The 14,023-nt window shown below is 36.0% G+C and overlaps 2 protein-coding genes across 5 annotated transcripts; both read left to right on the top strand.

Annotated features, from left to right (window-relative positions):
• Positions 1–495: 495 nt before the first annotated feature.
• LOC111789040 (bidirectional sugar transporter SWEET2-like) lies at positions 496–2,508 on the top strand. Its single transcript, XM_023669657.1, has 6 exons — positions 496–589; positions 680–896; positions 989–1,147; positions 1,236–1,355; positions 1,441–1,589; positions 2,183–2,508. Exons 1-5 carry the CDS (start codon positions 525–527, stop codon positions 1,552–1,554), a joined length of 675 nt encoding a protein of 224 aa, XP_023525425.1. The 5' UTR covers positions 496–524; the 3' UTR covers positions 1,555–1,589; positions 2,183–2,508.
• Positions 2,509–3,246: 738 nt separating this feature from the next.
• LOC111788617 (protein FLX-like 1) lies at positions 3,247–13,802 on the top strand. 4 transcript variants are annotated; one of them, XM_023669017.1, is made up of 7 exons: positions 3,247–3,343; positions 3,718–4,319; positions 4,437–4,603; positions 4,961–5,043; positions 5,544–5,705; positions 11,518–11,580; positions 13,335–13,802. In XM_023669017.1, exons 1-5 carry the CDS (start codon positions 3,341–3,343, stop codon positions 5,628–5,630), a joined length of 942 nt encoding a protein of 313 aa, XP_023524785.1. In that variant the 5' UTR covers positions 3,247–3,340; the 3' UTR covers positions 5,631–5,705; positions 11,518–11,580; positions 13,335–13,802. The 4 variants fall into 4 exon arrangements, with proteins under 4 accessions (XP_023524785.1, XP_023524782.1, XP_023524783.1 ...); XM_023669014.1 differs by having other exon boundaries at positions 5,538–5,705; XM_023669015.1 differs by having other exon boundaries at positions 5,538–10,339; positions 13,335–13,747.
• Positions 13,803–14,023: the final 221 nt, after the last annotated feature.

Here is a 14,023-nt window from a genome sequence, read left to right as displayed (position 1 = left end):
AGAGTTCATTCAACTGCTATTGTTGCCTCTGTATTTTACATTAGGAATAACGACTCTCCACAATCGTATGATATTGTCCACTTTGAGCATAAGCTCTCGTGGTTTTGCTTTGGGACTCCCTCTCAACAATCCTCAACAATCCTCCCTCGAACAAAGTACACTATTGAGCCTCCCTTGAGGCCTATGGAGCCCTCGAATAGTCTCCCCTTAATCGAGGCTCGACTCCTTTTCTGGAGCCCTCAAACAAAGTACACTATTTATTCGTCACTTTTGACTACACCTTTGAGGCTCACAAATTTTTTGTTCGACATTTGAGTATTCTATTGATATGGCTAACTTAAGGGCATGATTCTGATACCATGTTAGGAATAACTACTCTCCAAAATGGTATGATATTGTCCACTTTGAGCATAAACTCTCGTGGCTTTGCTTTGGGCTTCCCCAAAAGACCTCATACGAATGAAGATGTATTCCGTACTTATAAACCGATGATCATTACTTAGTGTTATTTCCTTTCCTTTTTCATGAGAATGGTACTTCATTCATTTGCAGGGCACATCTTTGCTTTTGGGCTGTTCTTGTCACCTCTGTAAGTTCTATCCATGGTACCCCATCTCTGCTACTTGTCTTTACATATTCACCATTTTCTTGGTTTCCTTACTTTGGGATTGATTTGTAGAGATACGTTTCGACGTGTTATCCGAAACCAAACAACCGAACAGTTTTCGGGTTTGCCATATATATATGCTTTGTTGAACTGCCTCATTTGTCTATGGTATGGCACCCCCCTCATTTCCCCAAGAAACACGATGGTCGTGACGATCAACTCGATCGGCGCGGTGTTTCAGTTAGTCTACATCTTTCTCTTCATCACATATGCTGAAAAGGGAAGAAAGGTGCTTACTTGTATGCCTATAATATGTACTAGAAATCTAAGTTTGTGGAAGATTTCTGTTTGTTGAAGTTCTATCTTTTGTGTTTGTGACAGATGAAAATGATTGGATTGTTGCTTGCAGTGTTTGCCATTTTCATAGCTATTGTTGCAGGGAGCTTACAGATAGCTAACGTCCCTTTGCGACGAAATGTCGTCGGGATCTTGAGTTGTGCATCTCTCGTATCGATGTTTGCTTCTCCATTGTTCATAATCGTAAGCCTAGTTTGTAAGCTTCTTCTTGTCTACCTTCTGTTGTTGGATGCTTACTTTTCTTGTTCGTTCGATTTTTTGACGCTCTCAGAATTTGGTGATTCGAACAAAGAGTGTGGAGTTTATGCCGTTTTATCTCTCACTTTCGACCTTCCTCATGAGCGTATCGTTTTTCCTCTATGGACTGTTCAATTACGATCTGTTCGTTTATGTAAGCATCGTCTTACTCGTTTCCTTTGTTCAATTCATTGGATTGAGTATGTGACATAAATTTGTATCTTGTTGTCAAACTTCAGGCACCAAATGGGATAGGAGCTGTGTTGGGGATAGTACAATTGGTCTTGTACTTCTACTATAGTCGAGTCGCTAAAGAGGAGCCTAGAGAACCTCTACTTGTATCCTACTCGTAAATACGTACATTGTGTATTTACATAGCGATAATAAGGTAAGACTCCATGTATGTACTCTTTTTGTCAATTCTCGAGCCCCCACGGAGCTCAACTGTAATAGCTCAAGCCCACCGCTAGCAGATATTGTCTGCTTCGGCCCATTACGTATCGCTGTCAGTCTTACGATTTTAAAACGCGTATGTTAGGGAGAGGTTTCCACACCTTTATGAGGAATGATTCGTTCTACTCTCCAACCGATGTGAGATCTCACAATCCACCCCCCTTATAAGGACATGAGGCGGCGTGCCAACAAGGACATTGGGTCTCGAAAGGGGTGGAGTGGGGGGTCCCACGTTAATTGGATAAGGAAACGAGTGTCAGCAAGGATGCTGGGTTCTGAAGAGGGGTGGATTGTGAGATCCCACGTCGGGGGAGGAGAACGAAACATTCTTTACAAGGGTGTAGTAACGTCTCCCTAGCAGACATGTTTTAAAATTTTTGAGGAGAAGCTCGAAAAGAACAATATCTGTCAGCGGTGGGCTTGAGCCGTTACATTAACTATCTAGTTTTTTTCGGATTTCTGGGAGTGTTATTACTCAATGTGGCAAATGGAAGGATAACCAGTATGAACTTTTTCCATATGCAACAGGAACAGCACAGAGCATTGGTGCATAGTTGAGTGTTAGCCAACGAGCCGTTTTCTGGCTATACGGTGTGTTTGTTGTAATATCTATCACTCTCATTCATTTCTTCAGTTCAATTGATTTGTTTTGTTTTTTCAGCTGTCCATCAGCTAAATGATAAAGAGCTTGTACTTATTTTGGGCTTGATCAGCTACTATTAGCTCGTTCTTAAACGCGCTAGCAAGTAAATATTTGACTCGGGGGTTGAGTTGCATGATATGGTATTGGAAAGTCGAAGGTTATTCCATGAGTTTGTTTATCTGGAGAATCTCGTCTTTCAGGCTAGACTAGACACTCACCTGTTTGAGTATAATATACTCTACCGTCCTCGAACTCCCATTTTGAAACTTCGTGAACCATGTATTTTTTTATATCTCATATTCTCGAAGCAATAAATGATTTTTCAAAATTCAGTTTCAAAAAGTAGTGTATTTGTCCGTAGCTTCTTAGACATAATATTAAAAGATCAGTTTAGGAAGATTAATTTTTCTATTTTAATTATTATTATTATTATTTGGATAAGATTTCGAGGTAGATCACAAGGATGAGATAATTTGAAGCATTGCCATAAAATAGGATCTTCCGCCATTAAATAAATCCAGATGAAAATAATTTTGTTTAAAAAATATTCTTGAACTTCCAAATTTTCATTGGTAACTTTAGTTTTTTATCTTAAAAATACCCTAAAGTTCGTAAGTAAGGAACAGAACTATTAATACCATATTTAATTTTTTAATTTTTATATTCTTAATGGATATAAAATCGTCCATTCATACTCTAAATAATTACTTTCTTTAAATTTACCTCGAGGATAAAAAATTAAATTAAAAATAATATTTGAGTGTTAAATTTTATTATATTTATGGTTGAAAATGAGAGAATATTATTTATTTTATTTTATTTTTTTAGAAGTTCAAAGATATTAATTTTTCAATTTTTTTTTTTTTTTTTTTAAAGTTTTAAGAATATTATTATTTTTTTAAAGTCTTATATATTTTATTATTAATTTAGTTTTTTTTTTTTNGTTGATAGCTTAACTTATCGAATTCTTCGGGGGTGTATGGCATTCCGATTGCTTCGCTCGGAGTGGCTTTCCTTGGAGTAGACAGAAAGTTGGCTTCTTGATGGTTATGATAGTTCTAATACGTATAACTTTTAGGATGGGGGAAGAAATTGAAATGTAACTTGGTTTTTGGGTATTGGGAGATAGTCTAGTTATTGATTCTATACAAATGGGTGATTGGGTTTCTTTCATACTGGCGTTTAAATCATTTTTATCCAAATCATGTATGAGATTAATGAGGCCTGTGAACTAAGAACTAAGAACTAAGAACTTAAATCATGTATGAGATTAAGATGTTAGAACTAAGAACTTCGTTTACTTCCTTTTTTTTTTTTGCGGAAGCAGGATTATATATATGTGGCCTGTGAACACTCATTTTTTAATTTTATTAATTTTTTGATTGTTACTTAGATCGTTCTTTTGGTATTTCTTTCATAGATTATGTCTGGAAGAAATCGTGGACCGCCTATCCCACTAAATGGGGTGCATCATGGTGCACTACCATCAGTTCGAGAGCCTCCTTTTGCCAGAGGCCTTGGGCCAATGCCACATCCAGCGCTTCTTGAGGAAATCAGAGAAACACAGTATGGGATGCATCCAGGACCCCTTCCTCCACACCCTGTAATAATTGAGGAGCGTCTTGCTGCCCAACATCAAGATATTCAAGGTCTTCTTCTCGATAACCAGAGGCTAGCTGCGACCCATGTTGCGCTTAAGCAGGAACTAGAAGCAGCCCAGCATGAGTTGCAACGTATGGCTCATGTTGCTGATTCCTTACATGCAGAAAGGGACATTCAGATGAGAGAGTTGTATGAAAAATCGGTTAGACTAGAGGTTGATCTGCGAGGAGTTGAGACTATGCGGGCAGAGCTTCTTCAAGTTCATTCTGATGTAAAGGAACTAACTACTGCAAGGCAGGAGCTCAATGGTCAAGCACAAGCAATGACACAAGATCTAACCAGAATTACTGCAGATTTGCAGCAAGCCCCAGCATTGAGGGCAGAAATTGAAACTGTGAAGCAGGAATTACATCGTGCTAGGTATTTTATGGCAGTCTGTTGGATTGTAAACTTTGATGGTGATATAAGGTGTTTTTTTTTTCTTTTTATGGATATTTTGTAATTCTGATTAGCGTACATGATACTTTGCATTTTAAGAGTTGCAATAGAGTATGAAAAGAAGGGATATGCGGAGAATTATGAACACGGTCAGGTTATGGAGAAGAAACTGGTTTCAATGGCTAGGGAGTTGGAGAAACTTAGAGCTGAGGTTGCTAATGCAGAGAAGAGAGCTCATGCTTCTGCTGCTGCAATTGGAAATGCTGGTATGCCTATTCTTTGGCTTGCATTGAGCCCCCTCATTTGTTTTCACACTTTTGTAAGCTGTTAATTGTATGGAAGCTGAATTTAAACATGATGGGGGTAAATGGTTACTGGATTTATAGTTTTTCTGTCTTATTCTTTCTTGGTTGTTCCTTACCCAAAAACGATTAGTCATTCTTTGTCATTGTGTGAGGACAATGATAGATTCTTGAGGAACTTTGATCTAACTATAGTCTGGTTAGCTGTAAAGTGGATTAAACAGCATAGGTTAGTTTTGTGCAAAATATCTCGTTAACTGAATTGTCCGGTAGTTCACATTGTTGTATATTCTCTCTGAACTTGATAAATAATTTGTCTAGCTGCTGGCTATGGTGCAAGTTATGGAAATGCTGATGCTGGATATGCAGGAAATCCATATTCTACAAATTATGGCTTGAACAACGTAAGTTTTCAGTTTATTTGTTACTTCTAGGTTGTCTGAATAGTGTACGTACTGTACATCTGGACAAGCCGAAATTTTTTAACGTGGATAAAAATGTCTATGATTCAATTCCCGTGGAAAGTGGATAAATGTTTCAAGAAATAGCATGAAAACGATGATAATTTGGATTGACTTTAAAGTTAGAAAATTTTTATATTTCTCAAATCAGTAGATAGTAATTCATATCTAAAGTTAAGCTTGTTAACACCAAAAATAATTACAGGCATGTGCTCCATCTATTTGCAATAGAAAAAAGGATTTGTCATAAAACAAAGTTGACTCGTACACTCGAAGCTTCTTTTGGATTATTTGCATTTCTATGCAAGTTTCTGGGTCTTAGCCTTTTAGGTCACTGCTATACTTCTCATTTACCATTTGTGTATGTGTCTTCCTTCTTGATTTCTATATTGTTTGTTCTTTTGAATGGCATATTATGGTTCTGTTATAAATCGTAGGTACAGTCTGGTACAGATGGTTATCCTCCGTATGGACCTGGATCTGTTTCCTGGGGTGCGTATGACATGCAACGGGCTCAAGGACATAGATAGACTAGTTTGCTATGTCCTGCTAAGATGTTTCTTGCAGAGGGCTTGAGGTTCAAATCACAAAGCATTGATAATTAGGTCTGAATCTGAAATGTTGTTTTGTGATAAACATTTTATTACATTTGCTTATAAACAGTTTTCAAGCTGGACTTGAACTAGCAATTAATTTGGCCTGACGATGCAATATGCTACTTTTAGTTTCAAATGATTTATTTTCTCTGCATATGCCTTGTGCACATTTCAAATGATTTATTTTCTCTGCATATGCCTTGTGCACATTTCAAATGTGATATTTGTTTCTTATGTTCAATTTGATTTTTGCTTTTGATACATTGAAGATTAGATGTATACTTTTTTTGAATTGTGAATCTACATTGCAGTCTTTTTTTTTTTTGGTTTGTAAGCGCTGATTTGCTTATGTGTTTTACTTAACAGCTTCAATGATTAAGTTGTAAGAATTAGATAGGTTAGGTCGAGTTGTTTGCTCACCTTGCGGCATTTAGTCTCTTTTATCTCTTTATAGGGATCCTTGTATGATATCCATTTTCTGCCATTGGAAGTGGATCGCGGATTTCCTTTTTGTGGGGCTTTATTATGTCCATTATATAGTAGACAAAGTTAAGAAAAACTTATGAAGAAAAGGATCTCAAACTGTGTGTGGCCAAGACCTTCGGCCAACTAGAAGAGAGTTTAGAAATATGAACATAGAGAGAGGTGTTAATATGTACTACGCCAAACCTCCTTGAAAAACTCAAAAAAGAGGCAAAATGACATCCTCTGTAAAAACTCAAACTCTTGTCCGTAGTTAAGCCAAAAGTCCTTCACAGTCAACACCTCACTTCGGGAGTACAAGGGGCAAGCCACAAAAGGTGGTTCAACTCTTTTGAAGTGTCCTTGCACAAATACAGCCGGTGGTGCCAAATACAAAGGTGGAGGTTCTCTAGAGGAAGTCTAATGTGGTGGGAACTCTATCAAGGGTGATAAGCCAAGAAAGGATCCAAGTTGTCTTCAACATCCAAAATTTAGAGAACAAAGATGGTTGGAAGAAGAAGAATATACCAAGTAAATTTACATAGACTTACTAGTGAAAATACCAGAAATATTGTCTAGACTACAATCACTATTATTAAGTACAAGATTAAGTCTTTAAATGAAGGAACAAAGGGAAGTTGACTTGACGACATCAATTGAATAGGATCTACACAAATAAATATTGCAGGCATGGTAAGCCACTCAGTTGATTTACCCTCTTCATTAGTTCTTAATACTAATCTGAAGGATCATTAGCTTAATGCTTTTGAAGTAAGTTTTATGTAACACATAGTTGATTTTGTCCATTAGTATCTTCTTTTTCCGAACATTAAATACAAGCAATGAAACAGGACCATGTAAAACTAGGTGGACTACAGATTTATCATGGAGATGTCATATGTTTTTGGCCAATCTGCAGAAATTCATGGACTTAGGACCATTTTAGATAATCACTTTTTATATGTCAAATCTCAAAACTAAAGTTCTGCTTGTCTTTCTTTATTCTTTCCCATCCTATTTTGTTGAATTTTGTCAAGTGACCAAAATATTGTAACTTAAGGTGTTGTTGCTAGCTTACTAAATGTAGATCTTACTAAATGTAGATCAAGTGATTCACTAACGTATTCATTTGTCGTTGGGGACCTAGCTGTCTAGGAGTTCTGGGTTCTAGTATGTTTAGTTGTACTGGAGTCACATGGTTATACTTTAATCTTTAGTTTATGGTGCATGAAATCGAGGATCGAAACATAGATTCTAAAAGAGGCGGAGAGTATAGAAATGATGTAGGCTTGCCATATATAAATGTATTTATACTTTTAAATGACTGTAGTTTGTGTAAAACTCCTTGTACTCTCACCTTGGCAACCATGTATTTTTCTGGTTACATGGTATGGGTTCCAGCCACTGCTAATCCATAAAGAGGTATAGTATGCCTTGAGCTGACTCGAATAGACACTAAGAGTGTAATCTTTGTCTCAAGAAGCTTGTGCTTAGGTCCTTTCAGAGAAGGATATTCTTATCTCAGATATTGGTAACAGTTACCTGCCGGTCTCCGGCCACAATTTTCAACAGGCATGTACCTTAGTGCACCTTGTGCTTTGATCTGTCTTGTGGGCCTCTGTGAAGACCACAGTTTTATAATACTTTGGCTTCTTTTTCTTAATTTTTCTGCACTTTAGTAACTTAGCTTTTTCCTGGTATGCTCGTTTTAAAATTTTGAACCCCTGCGAATCATTACATGTTTATGGTTTATTTTCCTTTCCTTTTTTCTTTTGTTTCTATATCAACTTTGTATGTAGGAGATTTTATTGTCTGCAATTTTCATATGCAAAGATCTTTTTTTGCTTTTTTAAATATTTAAATTAGGTGCTTTCTTCATTCTAGTTCTTTTTCTGTGCATGCTTTTAAGATATTTTTCACGTTAATGCTTCTTAGACTACATTGGTCCTTTGGTTTTCAAGTGTTCAATTGATGGCTGCTTGTTCATATTTTATCACACACCATGCATGTAATTTAATGTGATGTGTCATTCTATTCTCAACATCTTCACGTTGTAGTTTTGTATAGGTAGTTAATTTGTAGTCATATATATACATATAATATATATATATCTTTTTGTTTCTGTTGGAAATCGTAATATCATTATTTCAACTTACTTTATTTTGTGCTAAGAAGGCATGGAGTTGCAACAGTACCTGAATATGCTATTTTATTCTTCCTTTTCTTAGACAAGATTGTTCTTTAGTTTGTGAAAATCACAATATGATTTTTCTTTAATGGAAGGTCTTAAGAATGTTTCCTTAAATCCTATTTTTGTTTTTCCTGCATTCTTCGTCATTCCCCTCAAAATAGGCTGGATTTCCTTTTCTACCATTAAACATTCTTTTTGTCTTAGTGAGTTCCTGCCTCTCACAAAAAGTAAAGAACACGAGTGAACACATCACTGTGGGAGTGCGTTGAAATTTGCATGTAATACACACTATTCACCCATTGTAATTTATGAAGTTAGGGCAATTGTAATCTCTGCAACCGGTGGCACTCAAGTAAACCAGCAGCCACATTGTTCCCATCTCATTATGTAATTTCTCCATTATGATCTACTGATTAGAAATAATTTGATTACATTTATTTATTTCCTACTTCGGTTAGTAAAAGGTCAGCAACAATTAGATTTACATGTAAGTGGTGGCGTATAATCTGCTTCAGTTCAATTTTGGATCCTCTTTCAGATTTCAAAAGTTTTTTTCTCTAACTGATATTGCATCCTATTCTTCCTATAATATAGTCTTTCCCCCTGAAGTCTCTGGCTTTCAAATCTACATTCCATCCTCATCCTTTCTTTTTAAGATGTCTCAGAGGGTTGAAGTTCCAATAGAGATGGAAATAGCCCTTGGATTTAGTGGAGTGGTGATTGGTTTCCAACTTTTGGAATAGTTTCCTATGGTTTTTAAGTATCTCACAAGTTCCTAGATTATAAAATATTGTTGTGTTATAAGTGATCTAATTTTTTACTCTGTCAGTTGTCAAAGGCTGGGTTATTTGAGTGTTCACATTTCAAACAGAAGGAGAGAGTGGGTGGGGATGATTTCAAAGAGGCCATACATGACCTTTTCTTTTTTAACTTTGCCTAATGTATTTGTTATAATTGACACCATTTCACTCACTTTGAACTTCTATTGTGTTTAATATATATTCATGAACATGTGGATGTTGTTGGTAATTTACTCAATCCATTTAGAGAGTGTCTTGGGATTCAAAAGCTATAAATTGGCTTCAAATATATGAACTGTCTTCTAAATTGGACATGGTAGTGATAGGTAATAGGCAACCTGAATTTGAGACTCTCCTTTCCTTTCTCTAATATGTGTATTCCACTCATTTTGATCTTCAATTGTCTGTGTCCTTCCTATCCTTGCCAGTTAGATTTCTAGGCCTTAAAATTCAGACTTTAAATAAGTTAGACTTCTATGCCTTAGAATCCAGACATTAAACTCAAGAATGAGTTATATTTCTGTGCCTTGGAATCCTTACTTTAAATCTAAAAATTGATGATTTGGAATCTTAGATTTAAAGTAAGGAGTCTAAGTCAGTTTATACCCTATATCATTGAACTTAAAATTCACAGGATTTTTATTGGATGCCTTGATAATAATTTCCTTTCTTTCTATTTGGGTGGCCTGTCATTTAGGAGCATGTAATTTCTTTGAGTCCGATGTCAACACTTTCCATTATTTATTTTTGGTCTATTCTGTTTTTGTATGGTTTTGTTATATGGGTACTCTTAATTTTTTTGTTTCTTCCATGGATGATGTGGGTGAGAAAATATTTATTTTCTGGTCTGTATCCTCCTCCAAGTATAAAGTGCGGATTTGTGTTATAGCTCAAGTAGTGTACTGCAGTCATATCATTTTGCAGTGGGCTAATTAAGTGAAGTGAATAGGAACAATAGGTTTAATTATGGGGATCTAAAGCTTCTCTGGTGGTACAAAAAGTGTCGTCCTCACATGGTTTTAGGACCAAAAAAAAAAAAAAAAAAAAAAAAAATGTAAGAAACTCTTTATGTTTCTCATCTGCCCTAGAGAATTACAGCAAAGAATTGAGAGAAGCTAATTTATTGCGTGAAATGGCTGGTCATTGCCAAGACAGTTCAACAATGGAGCCACATGATGACTTTCAGTCAAGTAAGTGTTTATCTTTTTTCTCTGAAAAAAAGTGATCACCTGTTATCCCAGTCTCTTCCCTTTTCCTTGCCCTTGTAGACATCTATAGATCTGTTTTCGTTATCCAAATCTGTTGCCTGGTGGCACTCTCGCTTTGCCGCCTTTGGTAGAATCTCCGTACCCGTGATTGAGGAATGCTATGTGCATCTTTCTTCTCTCTTTCCATCTCCCTGTTAATCGGTTGTGAGATTGTAGGTTTATTTGGGGTCTTATGTACAATAGTTTCAGATGAGTTTACATGAAATGATTTCAATGTTGATTATATTGATTATAATTTGACTAGACATGAGATGTTTAAGTTTAGTGAGAACTCTATTCCTATCCTGAACAACGTTGTTGCTAGAATATCTAGAATGAATGGTTTATGGATATGAAATTTTTTATTTATATGTCATGCAAGTGACCAACTAGTTTATAATTGGAATGGTTGAAGTAGGAGTATCCTAGTTATATGGTTCTTCTTAGGCCAACCTTAAGTTTCAGATTATAGCAGCTTCAAGGTGGAAGAAGTGTCTTATTATTGGTTAGGAAGCATAAAGATGGTGCTTACTTGGCTTCCTTTACAACTTTTTACCATCTTGGGAACTTGTCGAGAATTTCAAATGCAGTTTCTGCATTGTTCTCTTTGGGCTATTAATACAATTTTCCCCCCAGCTTTGTAATTAGAGATATTTGAAGCAGCTATTTCTATGACCCTTTTGTTGAAAGGCTGATGGTGTTTTTTTAATTTAATTTTTTTTTCCCCACATATTATGCAGTCCTCTGCAATATGATCACATTTATGAATGTTATAGCAAAAGATATTGCCTGTAGGTTTGTGTTTATTGTGGCTGAAATACTGATGGGGAGCTTCATTGCCATTCTACCACCACTTTTCCATCTTTTTCCCATCAACACAATCTATATTATCTTAAAAAGGAAACTAGTAGCTTTTAAGTTATTAGAGAAGCAGTCTCAACGACATTGTGAATTATCAGCATTCATTTTCTCATCTAAGTTTATAAGTATGTTTTAGCATTTCGGTAATTTTATGTTCAATTTTATTGGTTGGTCTATAATGATGTTTGGTATGATTTGCTTTTGTCTGTTTCTTCTAATGTTTTCTAATGTAAATTTGCACTTGCATGTTTCATTTGCAGGTTTGTAGGTCCTCGGTGATCTGCTTCATTTATGGCTATGAGCTAGTTTCAGATTGTACTAAGGTGGGTGCATCTATTTAAGCTTTCTTCAATTGTTTCCTATCTGGTTCTTTGCATCGACATTTCGTTTCTTTTTAAATATATACATTTTTATATAATATGCCATGAGAAATGCAACTTCATTGCCGTTACTTTTTAATATCAGTTTATTATTTTATTAATATTACTATCTCAATCTCCGATGAGTAGTCAAAGAATTCTAAAGGCCGACTTATAAGACCCAAACACAAAAACGGGGAGCACAAAAACTTACAGTTAAGGGCACCCAGTTTTTATTTTCAATAACTATTCCTTTTTAGCCAAGTAAACGGTAGAATGGCAATGAAGCTACCCTGCCATAGCTCATGGTCTTTCCTGGAAAAGAAGGATGTTGAACAACTTCCACAGACCTTTAGACAATTGTTAGTCCAAAATTCTACCTTGAATGACTTGAAATTTAAGAAGAGAATGGAAGGAAACACCAACAAAGTATGATTAGGATGATCGAGGGCCTATGAGAATCTTGATCATATTCTCGAATTTGTGATGTTGCTTGTTCTGTTTGGAGCTGGTTCGTAGAGGAGTATGGTTTCGACTTATCTGCGTGAGGGGTGGTAGAGAGAAACAAAGCATGATGAAGATCCTTTGCCTCTCACTGCAGCCATACAAAATACACCAGTTTGGAATAGAACTCGAGTGGATAAAACGTCTAAAGTGCTAGGCCCTAATCCAAGCAAAAAATGGAATCTTCGTTTGGTTGGACTTCCACATAGACGAGGAAAAAAGTGGTGCAGTGAGGAGTCTGGAGGTGTAGTCTATTTGAACAATGAATAGACTATGATTTTTGACCTGGAGAAAGGGAAACTAACTGAAGTGAAGATTGAAAGGATTAAGGGAGGATAACTCTTCAATCTCTTGATCCAGGAGGGGCCTTCAAAATTGAAAGTCATGGGATGTAGCTCCTTCCTGCTAGCAAATAACATATTACTTTGTGAGGTTTCAATATAAGGCTAAAGAATGAAGTGGAAGCTGCAAACAAAGCCTATAATCCTTCCAAAATTCATATTTGTTACTAACACCTACCGTCAAGGTGTATACAAAAATCAGGGATCATAATACAGAGCTCCTTCCAAGGGTCACTAGAGACGATTTTAGAAACTCATCAGCTTTCTATTGGGAGGAACAGAAAGTACAGAAGTTAGAGAAATCAACGGAAGAAGCTTACACTGTATTGTCAGTGTGCTGCCACCAATTTCCTATACTATAGTTTCATACTGGAAAAGCTTGCAAGGTTGTTCGAGGACAGGGATTAAGAATGAAAGCGACATAGAAATGAGATGCCATTGTTGGTTGTACTTTTGTAGAACAAAGAATTATTTTTCTTGTTGGCAGAGATCATGAAAGAACAGTCTGTATTGTAGAAAGAGGAGCTTCTGCATTGTGGTGTTTGTCATGGAGCTCCCTGTAGTGGCTTGGTTAGAAATGGTACGGTAGGAGTGGGCTTCATTGCTGGATAAAGGCTCTTCTGCATTGCTGCATTTAGAGATTGGACATTCATTGGTTCGTTCAAGCTTTCGCGCTTTAAATCTGTGTCGATTAATTGAATTTGAAGACAACCATTCATTTGAGTGATCATTCTGAATAAATTAGTTATTATTTATCTTTAACAGTGCAAAACTTCACTTCCTTAGGGAACGTTCGTCTTGAAACAAGTTTTGTTATATAGCTTACTGGGTATAGACTGCTAAACTGTTGTCGACATTTCTTTTTGTATATAGGTCGGCGGAAGCTGAATGCGAAGCTCTTCGATCTGAAATCGCTGCACAGCTCGCAGCTTGAACAATTAACAATTAACAATTTATTCCATCATAGGAAGCAAAGTTTGGCGTAAGTTTTACAAGTACCAGTAATGTTTTAATGCCCTGTATGTTCTTAACAGCTGCTGCTCTCATTTACATGGACATGAAAGGAGATGGCTTTTGGAACATGCGTTGGCCCTGTTGTTGCTGTTTGACAGAATTCCCTTCATTTGTGAAAATGGTAGGCTTCTGAAGTTGCCTGAATTCAACACCAAATTCTAGTTTTTAGTTTCTAATGTATTTTTATGAAATTTAGGTATAAAGTTAATTAGTTCTTACTGTTAGTATATCACAAAATTTGTTATTTATATCTTATACATCATCTTCTTCCACTTCTTCGTCTTCCATGTTTCCACTGATGACTCGTTAATTTCTCGTTTCCTCGAATTTTCGCCCTTTGCTCTTACCTGTTAGTATATGAATCGAGTTTGGTTATTTACACCTTATACATCTTCTTCTTCCATTTCTTTCTTCTCCCATGCTTTAAACCTATGGACTCACAAATTTCTCATTTCTCATATTTTTATCACTAATTTTTCATATTTTTGCTCATTCTTGAACAGTCTTTTTTTAATTTTTTTAATTTTTTTAATTTTTATTTATCATTT

Source organism: Cucurbita pepo, chromosome LG02, assembly GCF_002806865.2.
Source record: "Cucurbita pepo subsp. pepo cultivar mu-cu-16 chromosome LG02, ASM280686v2, whole genome shotgun sequence".
Taxonomy (NCBI): domain Eukaryota; kingdom Viridiplantae; phylum Streptophyta; class Magnoliopsida; order Cucurbitales; family Cucurbitaceae; genus Cucurbita; species Cucurbita pepo.
Note: the sequence above shows the minus strand (reverse complement) of the source record. Positions and strands in the feature narration are given on the sequence as shown.